Here is a 20,327-nt window from a genome sequence, read left to right as displayed (position 1 = left end):
TTCAATTCTATTCCATTGGTCCTAACGTCTGTTCTTATGCCAATACCAAGCTGTTTTGATTACTATGGCTTTATAGTAGAGTTTGAAATTTGGTATTGATATTCCTCCAGCAGTGTTCTTTCCATTCAGGAGCATTTTTGCTATTCGGGGTCTTTTATTGTTCCATATGAATTTTTGGATTGCCTCTTCTATTTCCTTGAAGAATGAGGTTGGAATTTGGATAGGTATTGCGTTGAATTTGTAGATAGCCTTGGGAAGTATTGCCATTTTCACGATGTTAATCTTTCCAATCCAGGAGCCTGGGAGGCTTTGCCATTTTTTAAGTTCTGTGTTGATTTCCTTTTTCAAGATTTTAAAGTTTTCATCATATAGGTCCTTCACTTCTTTAGTTAAGTTAATTCCTAGGTATTTAATTTTTTGTGGGGCTATTACAAATGGAGTTGCTTTCCTAATTTCAGCCACACTTTTCTCATTGTTGGCATACAGAAAAGCCATTGATTTTTGGGGGTTAATTTTATAACCTGCTACTTTGCCAAAGTTTTGAATCAGCTTGAGTAATTTGGGAGTGGAGTCTATGGGATTCTTTAAATACAAGATCATGTCATCTGCAAAGAGGGAGAGTTTTATTTCTTCTTTCCCTATTTGGATCCCCTTTATGTCTGCATCTTGTCTTATTGCTGTAGCTAGGCATTCTAATACTAGATTGAAGAGAAGTGGAGAGAGTGGGCATCCTTGTCTTGTTCCTGAGTTAAGAGGAAATGGCTTTAGTTTTTCACCATTGAGTATAATGCTGGCTGTAGGTTTGTCGTATACAGCCTTTATTGTATTGAGGAATGTTCCATGGATTCCTAATTTTTCCAAAAACTTCATCATAAAGGAGTGTTGGATCTTGTCGAATGCTTTTTCTACATCAATTGAGATAACCATGTGGTTCTTATCCTTGCTCCTGTTGATGTGATGAATAATATTAGTTGATTTGCGTATATTGAACCAGCTTTGAATCCCTGAAATGAATCCTGTTTGATCGTGGTGTATGATTTTTTGGATGAATTGTTGAAGTCGATTGGCCAAAATTTTGTTGAGAAGTTTTGCATCAATGTTCATCAAAGAAATGGGTCTATAGTTCTCTTTCTTTGATGAGTCCCTGCCTGGTTTTTGGATGAGCGTTATGTTGGCTTCGTTGAATGTGTTCGTTAGTGAACTTTCTCTTTCAATTTCATTGAAGAGTTGGAGGAGTATTGGTGTGAGCTCTGCTTTGAAAGCCTTGTAGAATTCTGCTGTAAAACCTTTGGGTCCAGGACTTTTCTTAGATGGAAGGTCTCTTATTGCTGTTTCTATTTCAATGCTTGATATGGGCCTGTTAAGATGGTTTAAAGCATCTTGGTTTAGTTTTGGCATGTCAATATTTGCTAGGAAAAGGTCCATTTCTGTCAAGTCCTCAAACTAATTAGCATAAAGTTTTGAGAAGTATTCCCTTATAATATTCTGAATCTTAGTTGTTTCTGTGGTGATGTTTCCATTCTCATCTCTGAGTTTATTAATTTGGGTATGTTCTCTTCTTTTTCTGATAAGATTGCTAAGGGTCTGTCAATTTTGTTAATTTTTTCGAAGAACCAACTCTTTGTTTTGTTGATTCTTTCTATAGTTTTTTTGGAGTCTAATACATTTAATTCTGATTTAATTTTTATTATTTCTTTCTGTCTATTTGATTGGGGTTTATCTTGCTTCTCTTTTTCAAGGAGGTTCAGATGTCTCATTTAATTGTTGGTTTCAGATCTCTCCAATTTGTTGATGTAGGAACTCAGAGCTATAAACATCCTCTTAGTACTGCCTTTGCTGTGTCCCAGAGGAGCTGGTAATTTGTGTGCCCATTTTTGTTGAATATCATGAACATTTGCATTTCCTTTCTAATCACTTCCATGACCCACTCGTGATTCAGCAGTGTGTTGTTCAGCCTCCATGTGTTACCAGACTTTCTTTGGTGCCTTTTTGTGTTGAGTTCTAATTTTATTCACTTGTGGTCAGAGAGAATGCAAGGTTTCTGAATTTAGACAAGTTTGCTTTGTGGCCTAAAATGTGGTCTATTTTAGAAAATTCCAGGTGCTGCTGGGAAAAAAACGTGTATTCTGATGCTGCTGGGTGAAATATTCGGTAGATATCTGTTAAATCTAGTTGATCTATGCAGTTTTTTAGATCTGCAGTTTCTCTGTTGAATTTTTGCCGAGTTGATCTATCTAGTGGGGAGAGTCGTGTGTTTAAATCGCCAACATGTCTTTGGATCTATGTGAGATTTGAGGGAAAGTAGTGTTTCTTGGATAAATTTGGGTGTTCTGTTGTTTGGTGAATAGATATTTAGAATTATAATATCCTCCTGAAGGAGAGATCCCTTAATTAGTATGTAGCGACCTTCTTTATCTCTTCTCACGAATTTACTTTGAAGTGTATTTTATCTGATATTAGGATTGCAACTCCCGCCTGTATATGGGGGCCGTTTGCTTGGTAGATTTTGTTCCAGCCTTTAACTTTGAAAATGTGTTTGTTTTTATGGGCAAGATGTGACTCTTGAAGGCAGCAGATAGAAGGATCTTGCTTTCTAATCCAACTAGAAAGTCTATGTCGCTTAATTGGAGAATTAATTCTGTTAATGTTGAGAGATAAGACTGAGAGGTATTTGGGAGTTCCTGGCATGTTATCCACCTTCTTGGGGGCTGCGAAAACAGGTTTTTTCTTATGGTTCTTGGATTCTCAGTTTGGGTGCAGTTTCTTTGCCTTTATTGTTTTCTTGTTGGTTTTCTATGTGTAGGACATCTTTAAGAATCTTTTGTAGGGCTGGTTTGGTGGAGATGTATTGTTTCAATTTTTCTTTGCTATGGATGTGTTTTATTTGGTCTTCAGTTATGAAGGAGAGTTTAGCTGAGTACAGTATTCTTGGTTGATAGTTGTTTGTCTTTAGGGCATGGCATAAATCATTCCAGGCTCTTCTTGCTTTGATTGTCTCTGCTGAGAAATCTGAGGTGATTCTAATTGTTTTCCTTTGTAGTTGATTAATCTTTTCTCCTTGACACCTTTAAGGATCTTTTCCTTGGTCTGAATTGATCCTGTGTGGATTATAATGTCATGGTGGGATGTCCTATTCTGGTCTGGTCTATTTGGAGTTCTAAAAGCTTCATGTATCTGAATAGGCCTATCTTTTTGCATGTTTGGGAATTTCTCTGCTAGGATCCTGTTAAACAAATTTCCTTGACCATTAACTTCTGTTTCTAGTTGCTCCTCTACACCTATTATCCTCAGATTAGGCCTTCTGATGGTGTCTTCTAAGTATTGGATAGATCTATCATATTTCTAGGACTTGTCTTGGATGGTTGTATGTTCTTTCTCTATAATATCTAGGCTGTCTTCAATCCCAGAGATTCGATCTTCTGCATGGTCTAACCTTCTGTCAAGACTTTCTACTTTGTTTTTTATTTCTTTTCCTTCTAATTGGTCAACTTTGATGGCTTCAAATTCTTTGCTGCAGCTTTGTTTTAGATCTTGTATGAACTTCTTTACTTCCTTAATTTGGTGTTCAGTGTTTATTCTCAAATCACTTAGTTGATTGGTTATGGTTTCCTTGTACTCCCATTCCTTCTGTTGGTTTCCATTCATCATTTCCTTTGTGGTCTCCCTGAGTTCCCTCAGCTCTTTGTTAATGGATTCCATGAATGCCTTTAGTGATCTTTGTGTATTCTCATCCTGCTCTTTCAATTCCTGTATTACTCTTTGCTTAGCTTTCTCCCATTCATGCCATTCCTGTAGTTCTCTTTGAGTGTTCTCAGCCTGCTCATGCCATTCCTGCCTTTCTCTTTGAGTATTATCAAGCTACTCATGCAAATCCTGTATCAGTTTTTGAGTAGCTTCCTCATGCTCATGATATTCCTGTATAAACCTTTGGTTTGACTCCTCTATCTCCCTATCATGCTCATCCAGAGTCCTTTGTAGGTTTTCAATCTTTTCCTGTATTGACCTTTTGTTTGCCTCCATTGACCTTTTGTTTGCCTCCTCTCTCTCCCTATCATGCTCATAGAGAGTCCTTTGTATGGTTTCAATCTTTTCATTTATCATGTTTGCCAGCAATGTTTGTCGAGCTATTTGGGAACTCTCCTCTGGGTTATTCATTATCTGTTCCCTGATTATCATTAGGGGGAGTTGAGATACCCGGACTTGCCATTTTTCTTGTGTTTTTCTGGCTTACTCTGCCCATTTGGGATGAAAATAACACCAGTTTTGTGCTAGAACAGTATCCTAAGGGAAGCATCAACCAAAGTCTGTATTTGCACAGTGAATAGTCTGCAGATACAATCTAGTTCAACAGGTATATCTATTCATCACAAACAACTATATATTAATGGGCTATGAACCGCAAAAAAGAATTTGGCAAACCAGAAATCATTAGGTTTAGGGAGAGATGTGGGTAAAAAATAGGAATAGAAAGATGTGGGTAGGCACAGGGAGAGTTAACTAAGTCCTAATCTCAAAGCAGAAAATATGTTGGTTAGGATGAAAGTAGAGAGAGAGAAATAAAGAAGAAAGAGAAAGGGAAAAAAAGAGACCAGAAAAAATAGAAAAATAAAAATTAAAAATATTATGCACAATGGAAAACAAAATATTCAGAGAAGAACGTGGATATAATGAGAGAAGGGGAGGGATATAAAGGACATGTGAAAAACTTAAAAATAAAAATACTTAAAATATTATATAGGTATAAAGATGTAGTACTGCTATTAAGGAATTTAAGTCTAAGAGGTTTTGAATTGAGTAATAAATTTGTGGATTAAGTGTGTACACAATGGGGATAAGATCTAATAATCAGCTACGGGTATATCTGAGGATGTGCAGAACAACAATTAAGTCACATAAAGAAGAATGAAAGAGAAGAAAAGGTGAAAAGAAAAAGAAAGAAGATCAGAAGTTCAATAACAAAAAAATTTTTTTTAAAGAAAAAAGAAAGAAAAGTGCACACACACATCCCTAAAATATAAATTATAAGAGGAAAAAAGTGACTAGAAAACAATTTTTTTCAAAAAAGGTAAAAATGAAAAATTAAAAACAAAAGTTTTAGAAATTTTTTTTAATTCAATTTAATTTTATTTGTGAACATACTGTACAGAGGGGTTACACTTACATGGGCAGGATAATGCGTACATTTCATACCAAGCATTGCAGCCTCCTCCTTTGTTTACCCTACACATCCCTTCCCAGCCTCCCCCCTCCCCCCCAATCCCAATCCTTCTCCTTCCTCCCCCTTCCCCCCCCACCCCCCCCCCCCCCCGCACCGACATTGTAAAGCTCGTTTTGGACATGACAACTTGTACTTCTCATTGTTGCAACAGGTCCACCTGTATCCTTAAACACCTGGTTTTTCCCCATCTCCTCCACAAGTTATACTGACATCAAATATAGAGAAAGCAGGGGTTATACTGTGGGGGAGGGACATACAAAGCAACAAAGAGATAATCTTATAAATGCATTAGAAACACATGCATGAAAGAAAAAAACATTAAAATACACATCTAAGGGTTCATTTTCCTGACATCACATTATCTGACCTTTTCCGCTTGACTCATACATCTATTAGATATTGCAAATTAGGGAAACCATGGGACCTATGTTTCTTTGGGCCTGGCTTACTTCACTTAATATAATTTTTTCCAAGTTTTTCCATTTCCTAACAAATGGGGCAATGTCATTCTTTCTGATGGAGGCATAGAATTCCATTGTGTATATATACCACATTTTCTTGATCCATTCATCTACTGAGGGGCATCTGGGTTGGTTCCATATCTTAGCTATGGTAAATAATGCTGCAATAAACATAGTTGTGCTGGTAGCTTTAGTGTGGTCTTGTTTGTAAACATTAGGGTAAATGCCCAAAAGTGGGATTGCTGGGTCATAGGGGAGTTCTATGTGAAGTCTTTTGAGGAACCTCCATACTGCTTTCCAAAGTGGTTGAACAAGTTTACATTCCCACCAACAATGAAGTAAGGTTCCTTTCTGTCCACATCCCCTCCAGCATCTGTTGTTAGAGTTCTTGATTTTTGCTGTTCTAACTGGAGTGAGGTGATATCTCAATGTTGTTTTGATTTGCATAGAAATTTTTTTTTTATAAAAAGTACAAAAAGAAAAAAAAGAAAAAAATTCTTTGATTTTTTTGGGAGGGGTGGGGAAAATCCTGTATCTCCCTTGTGTCCGTAACCACCCTCTTGTTGGAGTCTCTGGTCTACTTGTGGTGTTTGATTTTCCTGTGGCTTGGTTGGTTTCTTAAGTCAGTTTGTTTGAATAGGCAGAAAAATGCTCTGCTTTACCCAGGATTTTGTGATCCTCCTCCCAGGTTAGTTCAATGTGAGGGAGATCTGCTTTGAGTATCACAAAAGAGGAAGATGGCTTTTTCCTCAAGTTTGGAGATGCTGTGATGAGGCTAGGTTCTGGGTAGAGTTGAGGCCTTTCAGCAAACAGTAGCTTTTCCCAGGAGCTAGTTTGTTAGAAAGTCACAGAGTCCAGCCTGGAGCCACTCTCAGGGTTTATGTTTACTGAATTTCAATTGATTGTCAAGGCTGCTAAAGGCAGGGGCAGCCTCTGGCTCTGATTACTCAGTGAAGAAAGCCACTCCTGGGGCTGGCGCCCGAGCTGGTGACTTTTCTCTGGGTGGAGCTGATTCTGACAGGTTGGGTTAGGTTCTTGTGACCTGCTAAATGACTGTAGTTTTCTCCCAAGGCCTGAGTTGGAGCTAGCAGCTCCGCCGAGCTTTGTCAGTATCCAAGATGGAGATCTCCGAAACTGGAGGGGGGGGGGGAGAGGGATGACCTTCCCTCCTCTGCTCCCTGAGAAAGAGTGAGGTGTCAGGCTTCTACTCAAGCCGAGTCTTGGTTCCTGGGTCGTCTCTGGTCTTCAAAATGCAGGATGAAGATGTCTGCTCCTTGTCGGTTCTTGCTAGTGTTGACTAGAATCTGCTCGCCCGCAGCGTCTGGTTCCTTCATCCCGGACTCTCTGTGTTGCAGGTATGGCAGCTACGGCCGCCGCTCCCACTGCTGCCACCGCAGCGGCATCTGCTGGCAAGTGGTCAGATCTGTGTCCTTGCCTGTATTTTTCCCTCTCTGGCCTAACTCTCTGTCCTGTGATGGCACACTTGGTGTGATTCTCTGGCTTAGGACTGTTCACTGGAGCTCTAAAACTGCTTTCTATGCGAGAGCTTCTTTAGCCTCCAGCTTCTCCTCTGCCATCTTCCCGGAACCTTTCTCAAGAGAAGTTTTTCAAAGGGAAAAGAGGGTGAAATTTGTTTGTATTGAAAGTCAGTGCTATTCACAATTGCAGTGGGTGCTATGCTCACCCTCAGTCCATACTTTGTGATCTTTGCATTGCTGCAAGATCCACTCAGTCTTTGAATCCCCTTCTTGCCTGGGGTCTCACTGTACCTCTCCTCTGACTTCTCATTGGTCTTTCAGGGCTCTCAAGATAGGAGACAATGGCCCATTGCAGTGCCACTTACTAATTATCTACTAAATATTCTCCTAAAACCCTTCTTATATTTTTCAATCTTGGTGAAATTTTCCATTTATTCTCTTTATCTTTGTAAGCAGAGTTCCATTCACTGTGATGCTGATTCCTGTGTATGCTTAGTTTGGAACAATGGCAGTTCAGGTTGTTGTCTCCAGTCTAGGTTCAACTCACTTGTGCTCCTGGATAAGGGTTGCTTGGGCCTGGCCTACAGAAGAAGGATAGAAATGAGAGAGCTGTGACCTTGGGCTGGAGGAATCACAGCAATATGGTAAAGAGACATATAAGGAGGGGGAGCATGAAGCCTGTGGATCCTAAGCAAAGTGTGGCTTCCAGAGAACAGTAATACGAAGAGAAGTTGGACAGCACTCCGCATGACTGCATCCATTCTTACTGTCCCTCATGGAGTGAGGATGAACTGCTTGCCTGAAGGTCTTTTGTTGATGACTGTGGCATAGTAGCTATACATTCCACATGATCAGGACCCATGTGACACTTAAAAATCCTCTCCCATGGAGGTATAGTGAGCAGGTCAAAAGATAAGGAGATAAATAATTCTCTGCCAAAAAGGTTCTAGCCAAACATGAGGATGTGGATGAGAAAGAGGGAAAGCAAACAACAAATACAATTTTCAACACTGAAAAGAACTTTTATTTCAAGGGGAGGTATTGAGGACTTTCCTCATGCTAGGAAAGTGTTCTGCCACTTGAGCCATCCCCCTATCCCTAAAACATTATTGACAAAGACAAAAGTAACTAAGATGAAATTTGGAATCAAAGAGATCTAAGTGAAGTTAAATATAATTTATAAGAAGTTCCCTGAGTAGTGATGTAAAGAAAAGAATCATCACTAATTATTTTTAAGCAGTAGCTTGGAATAGAGTAGATAAATATCTCAAACCACAGAGTACGACCAAGAAGGAAAAACTAGGAGAACAAGTAAGAGGTATTTGGGAATCATATCTAGGAATTCTAACTTGAATAATTGGTAAGCCAGAAAGAGAATTAGAAGTAAAGGCAATAATCCCTCTGACAAGGTTAAAGGTTATTTGAGGATTGAATATTAACCATGCATCCTATCTAAGGGAAATACTAGGTAATTACTTCAACTGAAACTGAGTCACAACCGGGCATGCTGGATAATGCCTGTAATCCTTTCTACTTCAGGGACACAGATTTGGGGATCATGGTTTGAGAGAAGCCCAGGCATAAAAGTTTGAGAGATGTCATCTCATTCAGTGGCTGGGGCCAGTGGCACCTATTCTCCTAAGTGCAAGGGAAGCACAGTAGCTGGGAACATGGCAGTTCCTATGATCTCTGTGACAAGGGAAACACAGTAGGAGGCTAGCAGTCCAGCCCAGCCTGGGCATGAAGCAAAACCCTACCTCCAATGTAACTTCTTTTAATAGATGCTGGAGGTATGGCTTGAGTACGACAGTGCCAACTTTGCAAGCACAATGCCCTGAGTTCAATCCCTAGTACTGCCAAAAAGAAAAGAGGCAAAATCATGATCTAAAAGAGAAAAAATATGAAGACAAGAAATGGCAAATTTACATGTGTACTTTACATCTGTGCACATAAGTACATATGTGTATATAATGCTCATCATTACGGCTAAATGATGGGCAGATATAAATCCACTCATACATAAATCCAAATATTATATATGTATTTTAGTATATGTATTTTAGTATATGTATATTTAGTATATATGTATATTTAGTAGATCTTCAATAGAGACAAATGTAATGAACTACTAATGTTTCTTTCTCCGGTAATAGAACTAACTGCAGAGGTGAGGCTCACTTATCTTTAAAAATAAAATTTCACAAAATTAGTCTTAATTTATGAATTAGTCTAATGTCTGCCTTACATGTACTCTATTCCCATACCTTCGTGGACCTTATTTCAGACATTGACAAAGAAAGTATTTTATTTTATTTTGTACTATTTTGTTCAATAGCTAGGGCTTTTAATTATGTTGTGGTATTTTTTTTTCAGTCATTCATCTTTACAAGAACTTTCTTGTTCTTGCAGTATTTTCCCATTTTATTTCTTCTTGAATTCTCTAAAATATGTTAAGCAAAGACTTTTAAAAACCTTTCTTTGAAAGTGTATATTTTCTGAGCTCAAAAATATAAAGTTATTCTTAAAGAATATTCTAAATTTACAATAATCTTTGTAGGGGCCTAAGCTCATTTTACATCAGTATACTTAAAGTCTACCAGGAATATATAATGCAAAAAGTTCTCTAACGTCTCAGGTAATCAACCTGGAATGATATTAATCTTTATAATAGCATAAGCATCATGGCACACTTGTAGTTGCTTTCAGTGGTACTTTATATAGCAAATACCCTTTTGTAGGGATTAAAGTCAATAAGTGTGTAAACTCAGTAGTTTTAACCACACTTGTTTTCCTCTCAGAAGAGACTATTCTCTTCTAGCCAGAAGGATTAAGGCTGCAAAATATTTGTCCTCCAAGGATGACAGACTGAAACAATGGAGTCAAAATGAGTAGAATAAAGAATGACTTGGAATTAAATTCAAGAAATGCTTCCAAAGAGTATAAGCATCAGAATATGTTGCTTAACCTAATGACAATATAAAGTATTCCACTACCCAAATAAATTCTACAACGAATAAGGATATTCATTTGCTAGGCATTGCAATGGAAATAGATAGTATATATACCATAGTAAACTATGGTGATATTCAAAGTGCTTGAGGCAAATGGAAGATGTGTGTGTGTGTGTGTGTGTGTGTGTGTGTGCGTGTGCACACACCCCCCCTACACACACACATGCATGTGAGCTGATCCTGGAGCTGGAACTCAGGCTTAGGCACTGTCCCTGAGCTTTCTGCCTTTTTGCTCAAGGCTAGCACTCTTCACTTGCGCCACAGTGTCAGTTATGGCTTTTTAGTGTTCAAATGGAGATAAAGAGTTTGGTGGAGGTGCTGGGAAGGTGGCTCAGTGGTAGAGTGCTTGCCTTGCATGCATGAGGCCCTGGGTTCGATTCCTTAGCACCACATAAGCAAAAAAAAAAAAAAGCCGGAAGTGGCACTGTGGCTCAAATGGTAGAGCACTAGCTTTGAGCTGAAGAGCTGAGGGACAGCACCCAGGCCTAGAGTTCAGGCCCACTACCGGACCCCCCCCCCCCCCAAAAAAAAGAGTTTGGTGGAGAGAGAGTGCAGATGTGGCTCAGTTCATACAATGAGCCAATGAGTGAATATATCAGGTACCCAGTTCGAGTTCCAGACCAAAAAATAAAAATAAAAATGAAGAAAATAAAAAATTAAAGACTTTTCTGTCTGGGTTGGCTTCAAAGTGCAGTCCTCAACTATCAGCCTCTGGAATACCTGGGTTTATAGATATGAGCCACTGATGCTCAGCTCCAGTGGATAACAGGTGCAATATGGATCTGAGGTTGAACAGACAGATGTCCTTTCAGAACTTCTTGCTTAGAAAGGTTGTGGTGGGCAAGTGTGTGACTCTGGTGCAGTGTTTTTGTGATAGTTACTACCAGATGATCATGCCTGAGAACCCCTCATAATCTGCTGGCTTTATTTGCTTGTGCTCCCTTTTGGTCAGGGTTGACACAGCCACTCCATTTTGAACCTGTCATCTGTCACACTTTTTTGTTTACTGGCAATGAGGGAGATGTCTCTAGAAACCTTGATATTCTGTAAACCATACACAGTAAAAATTAGTAGCATGAATCAGCTATGGAAGTTTATTTTTAGCTTGAGTTGATGAAATAAATGTTACATAAGATTCTCATCAGCTGGGCACAAGTGACACAGGCAGGGAAACTGGTGAGACTCTTATCTCCACTAACCACCAAAAAGTGGAGTTGTGGCTGAAATGGCAGAATACCAGCCTTCAATGAAAAAGCTAAATGGACAGTGCCCAGTTCCGGCTCAGGTGAATAAAATTCTCATCAGACCATACTTTGAGAGTGTCACACTTTCACAATGACTTCAGCACTAAATTCTTCACAGCAACGTGCGTTGTATAACAATAGGATTGTGTATTTTATGTATCTGTTGCATGTGTCCAGTATAACACACACTAAAGTAGATGCTGGTGTGCAGCAGCATTAGAACAGGCTGCCCACCAGGCACCAACTACCTGTTATGTGAGGACAGGGGGCAATCCAAGGAGGGTGACCTCTATAACAATTGCATTGGGTAAAGTTGGTGTGAAGTGGAGTCAAATGCAGTGCCCTCTGAGTTTCACTGCCTCTGTTCAAAAGCCAGTTCCAGCTGCTTATGAATGGCAGAAAAAGCATGTCACTCATGAAATCTAAGTCCTCTGAGTCCTCACTCATTTTAAATTTTTTCAAAGCTTATTGCACATAATATAGAACTAAATTAAATGACTTTTTTCATTCATGTTATGTTGTCAGAAAATGGAGTCAAAACAGCAGTGTTACTGAAATCTTCAAATAAATCAAGACTGCTGAGAATTTAGCTATAACATGAAGACAGAATGGATATAACTTGAGAGTATCGACTGGAACTTAAAAAATGTTATTAACTAACCAAAATACACATATGGACTGTGGAAAGGCACATACACTTATTATAGTGGGAAGAATAGTGCATGATCCTGTGGGGTATTGGAGGCTCTCACCTCCAATTCTAGCTACTCAGGAGGCTCTAAGGTCACAGTTCCAAGCAAGCCTGGCAGGAAATGTCTATGAGACTCTTATCTCCAATTAGCTTCCAAAAAACAGAAGTAGAGCTGTGACTCAACTGGTAGAGCACTAGCCTTGAGCAAAAAAGCTCAAGGACACTTCCCAGTCCCTGAGGTTAAGCCCTAGAACAGGTAAGTTAAAAAAAACCCAATGATGCCAATTACCTATCTTCTCTCAATGTCATCAATTATGAACATATCTGAAAGATGTAACAGAACAAAAAGGAGAATACCTTGTTGAGAAAGAAGGGACCTAGATTCCAGTTCTTCTACCTAAGCAGCCTCAGCGACCTATAGGCTTGTAACTAAATTCTGAACTATAGGCTACTATAAAATAAGAATAAAAGTACTCATTTCTTTATGCTACAATCATTAACATGAGAGCACTTACAAAGTTAGCACATTTGGTGAATTCTTGGTAGCTATTTGCTGATTGTTAGGAAAAAAATACCAAAAGGATTGTTTTTCACAGTGAATGAGGAAGGAGAATGTCAGCAAAGCCCAGGTATTAGGATACCTGGCATGCTGGAACAGATTTCTCTGCTGGGCAGAAGATGCTTTCCTACCTGATATTTAAACACTTGAGGTTTAACTCCAACTCTCTGTTTAGATTTTATACCCATTGAGCACAAGGAAAGGCAAATATCATCATCACTGAAATCAATAATAAAGGGATGCTTTGTCTCTTGTGTTAGGTCTCTAGTGTCTCTTCTCTTGAGTCTTGTAGTAATTAACTAACTTTGTTGTTTGGGGGTAAAGGTAGGATCCTAGGGTGGGGACAGGACAATTCAGAGTATGTGGAAAAGGAAACAGAGGCCACCAGGTAAAGAGGAAAGGATGATCCAATGTTTGGGTCGTACTTCTGAGTTATGAACAGCCGGCCAGATTGGCAAAACCAACAGAATTGAGTGGGGCACCTAGTGGTTCATGCTTGTAACTGGAGCTATTCAGGAGGGTGAGACCTAGACAACCCTGGTTCAAGGCCAATCTAGCTTAAAGGTCTGGGAGACTTCATCAGCAAAAGCTGGAGGTGTGGTTCAACTGGTAGAGCACCAGTTGAGCAAGAAAACTCAGCACAAGCGCAAAGTTTTGATTTAAAGCCCTGGTATCTGCAGGAACATTCATTTAAAACCAATTAATTTAATTAAAATTATTATAGTCCAATTAATTAATCTAATTTTTAAATTAATCAAAATATTTGTTAATTAATTTCAATAAAGTTAAAGTCAATTCAATAAAATAGATTGTATGATAATTAAATAAAGTTAATTTAGATAGGGTGCTGTCCCTGAGGATTTTTTTTTATTTTCTCAAGGCTAGCACTCTCCTACTTGAATCACAGATGTATAAATGGCTTTTTGGTAGTTACTTGGAGATAAGAGTGTTACAGGCTTTCCTGCCCAGGCTGGCTTCCATCTCTGATCCTCAGATCTCAGCCTTCTGGATAACTAGGATTACATGAGTGAGCCACCAGCATCTGGTTAAAACCTATAGAATTGAACAAAGGAAATTTCCAAGAGGGCTACTGCCCTCAAAGAGGCATTTTGTTTTGCCAAGATCACTGGCTTTAACCCCCTGAAACAACGCATTGAAATGATGATCACTTGAAAATCAAAGTGTCCTAGGAACTCCCTTGTTTTCATCTCCTGGATGCATCTGGGAAGGGTTTGGTACCTTGGCCAAAGTTACTTTCCAATCTGTCACTGAGGCCTCCCTGGCTCTGGGCCTTTCCTTAAGGATGAGGAGACAAGGAACTCAGGGTGCTTGGACTTGATATCAGGTCTATTCAGCTCCACAGCACCTCCATGATCCTGATTGCTGTCCCCCCCACCTTTTGCCAGCAGAGCTCCCAGGAGTGGACACAGACACACAGCTGGCAGCAACACGTGGCTTCACTGGCTGCCTCTCAGCTGTGAGCTTTGGTGGTGCTACTCCACTGAAGGCAGCTCTGCACCCAGGAGGAGCTGCCCAAGTCACCATCCTTGGCTCAGTCATTGCTGCCACCAGCTGCATGGAGGGATCAAGACCTGGCTCCTCAGCGTGGGAACTTATGCCCAGCTTCACAGAGGGTGCAGGTGCGTGGCCCTTGCCTGCTTATTATCTGGTCTCTTCCTTCTTTGCTTCCTTCCTTCCTTCCTTCCTTCTCTTTCTTTCTTTCTTTCTTTCTTTCTTTCTTTCTTTCTTTCTTTCTTTCTTTCTTTCTTTCTTTCTTTCTTTCTTTCTTTCTTTCTTTCTTCCTTCCTTCCTTCCTTCCTTCCTTTCCTTTCCTTCCTTCCTTCCTTCCTTCCTTCCTTCTTTCCTTTGTTCCTTTCTTTCTCATTTCTTGCTCCCTCTTTTCTGTTCCTTTCCATTCTTTCTCTTTCCTTTATTCTCTTTATTTTCTTTTTATTTCTTACTTCCTTCTATCTTCCTTCCCTCCCTCCCTGCCTTCCTTTCTTCCTTCCTCTTTTCCTTCCTCTCTCTCTTCCTTTGTTCTCTTTTCACACTCAATTCACACTGCATTCTGGGTTCTTCCAATCCTTGGAAATTACTTCAGTACACTCCTCTTTCTCCCTTTTCCTACTGTAGGTTCTGGCTCAAGCAATGAGGGAGAACCCTTAGTTAATGCAAATAGAGGGATTCTTCTGCCATCGGAGGTAAAGGATGGTGTTAGCATAAAATGAAAGATATCTATAAAGAGTCATTGCAGATTAGTAAGGTCAAAGTCAATCATCGCAAATTCCTTGATGTTTAACTTAATTTAAGGAGTCCCACTCCTTAAGCAACAATTGAGTAAATGGAAGTGATATGTTACCCCAACACACTCTCAAAAGAATAGTAGCCAAACTAAAGAATATTGACAAGCTTTTCATTTAAAATGTCCCTTGTGGTTCCTTAAGAGATCTTACATATGCTTAAAATCTGTAGCTCTCCTGTTTGGAGAGAAAACAAATCTTTTAGTTCTTGGCTGGATGTATTTTTGCTTTTGGAGACAAATGGAACCATGCTAACACCCCCCCCCCCAAAAAAAAAGTGTTTTTGTGGTGCTTTGTACATAATACTGAGTTGGCAAGTAGTTTTCCACAGCCTGAAACAGGATTCAGATTTTTATGTTTTAAAACACATGTAGTCAACTGATGTCAGTGGCTCACACCTGTAATCCTGGCTATTTAGGAGGAATAAAATTGAAGGTTATGTTTCAAAGCCAGCCAGCCAGGAATGTCCTTGAGACTCTTATTTCCAGTTAAGAACTACAAAAGCTGAAAGTGGAGCTGCGGCTCAAGTGGTAGAGAGCTAGCCTCAAGCACAAAAGCTCAGGGACAGAACCCAGGCTCTGAGTTCAAGCCCCAGGACAAGGGCACACACACACACACACACACACATTTAGTCTACCTGCTTCTCTCAGCATATTTTACTTTAACACCATATTAAAATGTTTTGGGGTGAAGGGACTTTTTCAAATTGAAGAAAGTGTATGAACATCAAATACTATCCTGATTGTGTATACAATATGGTGCCTGAGTCAGAATTTACCCAGGTTGACTCAGAAAGCAAATATGACATGACATTCTCCCTTCTCATTCAAAGGTGTTTATATAAGGGTTGCTGAAAGGAGACCATCCCTTGGATCAGGCAGAGAGACTACTGGAGAACCAAGCCTCTAGCCGGCACCAGATGTAGATGTAGGCGTGCAGAATGGGAACTAATGGCAGAGAGAGATTATACAGGGGAAGATGAGAAGGAGTGTGACCACAGTGAATGTGGAAGTGAACGCAGGGGTGGGTGCACCACTTACTTGGGTTACAGGTGCTGGGCAAGAACTTCTAAGGAGGGCCACGTGCAGTCAGGTGCCAAGAGAGAACAAAGGGGAAGGCTTCTATGTGCTGTTTCATAAAGAGAGAAAACAAAGGGAAGGGACCATTTTCCCCAAGAGAGCTAACATTTTACAGTCTCTTGCTTTAATTATTGCAGACAGTGGTGACTGTGAGCCATTTGCTTTCTCAAATGAGATGATAATTCAGAGTTGGGTGGCACCTCCTGAAACCCCAGCATTCAGATGCAGGGCTATATACCTCATCCACACACTATAAATATTACTTTTATGTGAATCCACGTGGATGTCAGAGAGAATGGGGAGAATTCAGACATTTTACAGTGTCAGCACAAATCGTTAAATATTTTCACCTTTTCTCTCAACTACTTTTAATTTTGCAATGAGTTAAGTATGCAGGACATATTTAATGAGACCTCTGTTTTGCAATTCCAAGAATAACAAAGACCTCATAAATATAACATGAGTTAGCTAAAAGATAAGTGAATGCTGGCCCTGGTGGCTTAAGCTCATACTCCTAGCTACTCAGGAAGCTGAGATCTGAGGATCACAGTTCAAGCTAGCCTGGCAGGAAAGTCTGTGAGACTTTTATCTCTAATTAACCGTCAGAAAACTGGAAATGGAGCTGTGGCTAAAAGTGTTCGGATGCTAGCTTTGAGCAGGGGCAGCATCAAGTCTTGGGTTCAAATTCTAAAAGTGACTAATCATCATCATCATCATCATCATCATCATCATCAAATTTTAGGTAGTGATCTCAAATCATTTTATTTTTTTAGCAGAAGTGTTCATTATAATGCAAAACTAATTTAATATAAATGAGGTCAGTATTTTCAAAATAAAATGCAAGTCATAGTTATGAAATCTCATAGATAAGAATGCTGAAAGGGGTGGCACTCATCAAGATGCAATATATTCATAAACTTCTTTGTTAAATAACTCCTTTGTACAATTACGTAAAGATAATAATAATAACAAATTCCTACCCACAATAAAGCACTGCTTTTTCTGGAAAATAAAATTGCATAGTTGCTAATTTCTTATTGAAGACATCAGAGTTCATAGTCAAACTGATCGTGGCACAAAAGATCTGGTCTTTGAATTTTGAGTTCTTGGTGAATAGTATTAGCCAGATTTCAAAGGAAAGGAGTCACATTAGTGAGTCCCCTGAGGATCCTTACTTGGTTCCTCATAGATAGAATAGACAAGTAGAATTCAGAACCTCTCAGGACATAACCAGCTGAGTGTACCAGTCTCTCCAGTTCTCTTGTATCTGCCTTTGATCAGGGCATGGCTGGGTAGAGTATATTGACTTCCAGGGTGGTGCTCATGTAGAATTTTCAGCCCTTTCTTTAACTCACCAAATCTATCTACATGTAAAATATTCAATCTATAAAAAGAATTATCTCAACTGACGATTTCCCTGGATGCTGTATTTTATATGACATTTGTTTCTTGCAAAAGGAAAGATAGCTAAAGGAGTAGCTACACTAGAAAAAGTAAAACCTGGCAAACCCAAGCTCTTAGGGAGCACAGTGGATGGGTAGAGAGGTCATTCAGACAGACTGAAAGACAGGAGTGAAAATCTTTCAGAAACACAGTCACATTCAAATAATCTCAGACTTTGTACATGGTGAGTGAAGATTAATATTTTCGGACTTCATTAAACCACATAAAGCCAATAAACAAAACAATAAAGTGAGCCAGAATTAAAAGCATCCAGTCACATATATGAATGTGGGGATGTACTGCTGCGCTCCTGTAATGTTGAAAGCAATTGTCATCAAATAGCTTGATTATTGTTAGCATATTTACCAGTCTTTGAACTTAAATATAATAATTCCAATGCAAAGCCCTTAGAACTCTCTATAAAAGTAGCTGAAGCAAGCCAGTGGTGGTGGCTCCTGCTTATAATCCTAGTTACAAGGGTTGGAAGCCTGACTGTAGCCAGTGCTACAGTGCTTGCTAATAAGTACATAGCCTGAGCTCAAACTCATACCATAAAAAGAAAAAAAAACAATAACAACAAAAATAAACATTTCCAGCAGGAAATGTTCTTTATAGTTTGGCATATTAGCTACTTATTGCTTCATGGTAAATTACTACCCACTTAGACTAACACCAGTCACATTCTCTTACAGTTTCTATAGGTTACTATACTGTGCTTGAGCTCTTATAGGCTGCAAGGCAAGAGTCAGCCAAGGATGCATGGATGTGTTGTTTACTTCAGGGACGTGTTGTCCACTTCTCCTTAGGTGCTGGTCATTGGTAGAGATTTCCTGGTGTTTTGTTAGCTCATGTTGAGTTAGTACCTCGATGATAGTACCTAGAATCTGTAGACTGGCTGCTGGCTTTGACTAGCAAGACACTTGCCACCAACTTTGTCACACAGTGGCATATTATGCATATCATTAAGTACAACTACTAACCTCTGTCCTATAAACAAAAGGGTGAAATAAGGCATGAACCCTAGGAGGAAGACATTGGGCCACATAGGGGTGAATGCCATCTATATCAAATAATTGTAATTCAATAGAATAGCAGCATCAAAGTAATATTTTATTCAAGTGTTTATACAACAACCTTTTTTTTAATTGTGAAAATACCGTACAGAGGGGTTACAATTACACGGGCAAGATAATGAGTACATTTCTTATCAAGCATTGTTGCCTCCTCCTTTGTTTCCCCTTCCCCTCCCTTCCCATCTCCCCTCCCACCCCCCTTCCCCTGCTCCTCCCTTCCTAACCTCCCACCCTCCCACCCACAGCCAAAGTTATAAAGTTCGTTTTTTGACATAACGTCTTGTACATCTCATTGTTGCAATGGGTCCACGTGTATCCCTATTTAAACGGTTTGTTTTTGCCCTTCCCTTCCACAAATTATACCAACATCAAATACAGTGAAGACAGGGGTTATACCATGGGTGAGGGACATACAAAGCAACAAAGAAATCATCTTATAAATATGTTAGAAACAATAGCAAGAAAGAAAAACCATTTGAATCCTTATCTTGGGGTTCATTTCACCTAACATCAACTTATCTGACTGTTTCTGCTTGTCTCAGACATACACTAGTTATTGCAAATAAGGGAAACCATGGGACTTATGTTTCTTTGGGCATGGCTTACTTCACTTAATATAATTTTTTCCAAGTCTTTCCATTTCCAAACAAATGGTGCAATGTCATTCTTTTTGACGGAGGCATAGAATTCCATTGTGTCTATATACCACATTTTCTTGATCCATTCATCTACTGAGGGGCATCTGGGTTGGTTCCATATCTTAGCTATGGTCAATAATGGTGCAATAAACATAGTTGTGCTGGTAGCTTTAGTATGGTCTTATTTATGATCATTTGGGTAAGTGCCCAAGAGTGGGATTGCTGGGTCATAGGGGAGCTCTCTGTGGAGTCTTTTGAGGAACCTCCATACTACTTTCCAAAGTGGTTGAACAAGTTTGCACTCCCATGAACAATGCAGTAAGGTTCCCTTCTGTCCAAATCCCCTCCAGCATCTGTTGTTATTAGAGTTCTTGATTTTTGCCATTCTAACAACCTTAAATTACTCTGACAGAAATACACACTTCTAATTGAAATTACTGGTTATTGATGTGAAGTGGAACATGACTAAAGATTTATGTCATATTTTTGCATTTAACTGTGAGGGCATTAGCTGAAATGCAATTCAGTCTAACTGTATATATGTAGAAATCACAAAGCTGCTGCAGTTTGTCAAGATTTAGAAATAATGTTCTCTGATGGCACGTAGACCCTCTGGTTTGGTCCAAGTTCCTAGTTGATCTCTGATAATTATCGCCTGTTCTTTTCTCTCACCAGGTGGGACAGCAGCCGTGGTATTTATCTTGGTTTGCCTTACTGCAATAGCTGTACACATTTATCAACAAAGATGGCTGTACCCCAAGAACAAAGCAGATATTGAAAAAGCTGGAGCTGAGGCTGAAATCTCTCTGACTAAGTGAGCTCACCATCCACAACACATCAGTAAGAATCAGAAGGGTGTCTTCTGATTGACAGCTAAGATTTATCCATCTCTGGGACTTTCTTTCCATGCCTGAGACTTTCTTCCCAAACCATGGACTCTGAGGAGATGAATATATAGCTGGCTTCTGATGTCCTCTAACCAGGCAAAAGGTACTGGGCGAGCCCTTCCACCCATTCCTAGCTTAATTTGGCGGAACTTCAGCTGAAGCCATGAGTTCTTAGTTTTTTCTTTAAAAAATTAGAGAGCTGAGAATGTGGCTTAGTGATAGAGTGCTTGCCTAGCATGCATTAA

At 39.5% G+C, this 20,327-nt stretch overlaps 1 protein-coding gene across 1 annotated transcript in view; it reads left to right on the top strand.

Moving 5' to 3' along the window:
* Nucleotides 1-20,013, top strand: part of LOC122114868 (contactin-associated protein-like 3) — a 165,197-nt gene extending 145,184 nt beyond the window's left edge. Inside the window, 4 exon segments of the mRNA XM_042688131.1 lie at nt 14,072-14,302; nt 14,796-14,840; nt 14,843-14,863; nt 19,871-20,013. Of these exon segments, the coding sequence (XP_042544065.1) occupies nt 14,072-14,302; nt 14,796-14,840; nt 14,843-14,863; nt 19,871-20,013 (440 nt within the window).
* Nucleotides 20,014-20,327: the final 314 nt, after the last annotated feature.

This window comes from Dipodomys spectabilis, unplaced genomic scaffold (assembly GCF_019054845.1).
Source record: "Dipodomys spectabilis isolate Male_0828 unplaced genomic scaffold, ASM1905484v1 ptg000112l, whole genome shotgun sequence".
Lineage (NCBI taxonomy): Eukaryota > Metazoa > Chordata > Mammalia > Rodentia > Heteromyidae > Dipodomys > Dipodomys spectabilis.
Note: the sequence above shows the minus strand (reverse complement) of the source record. Positions and strands in the feature narration are given on the sequence as shown.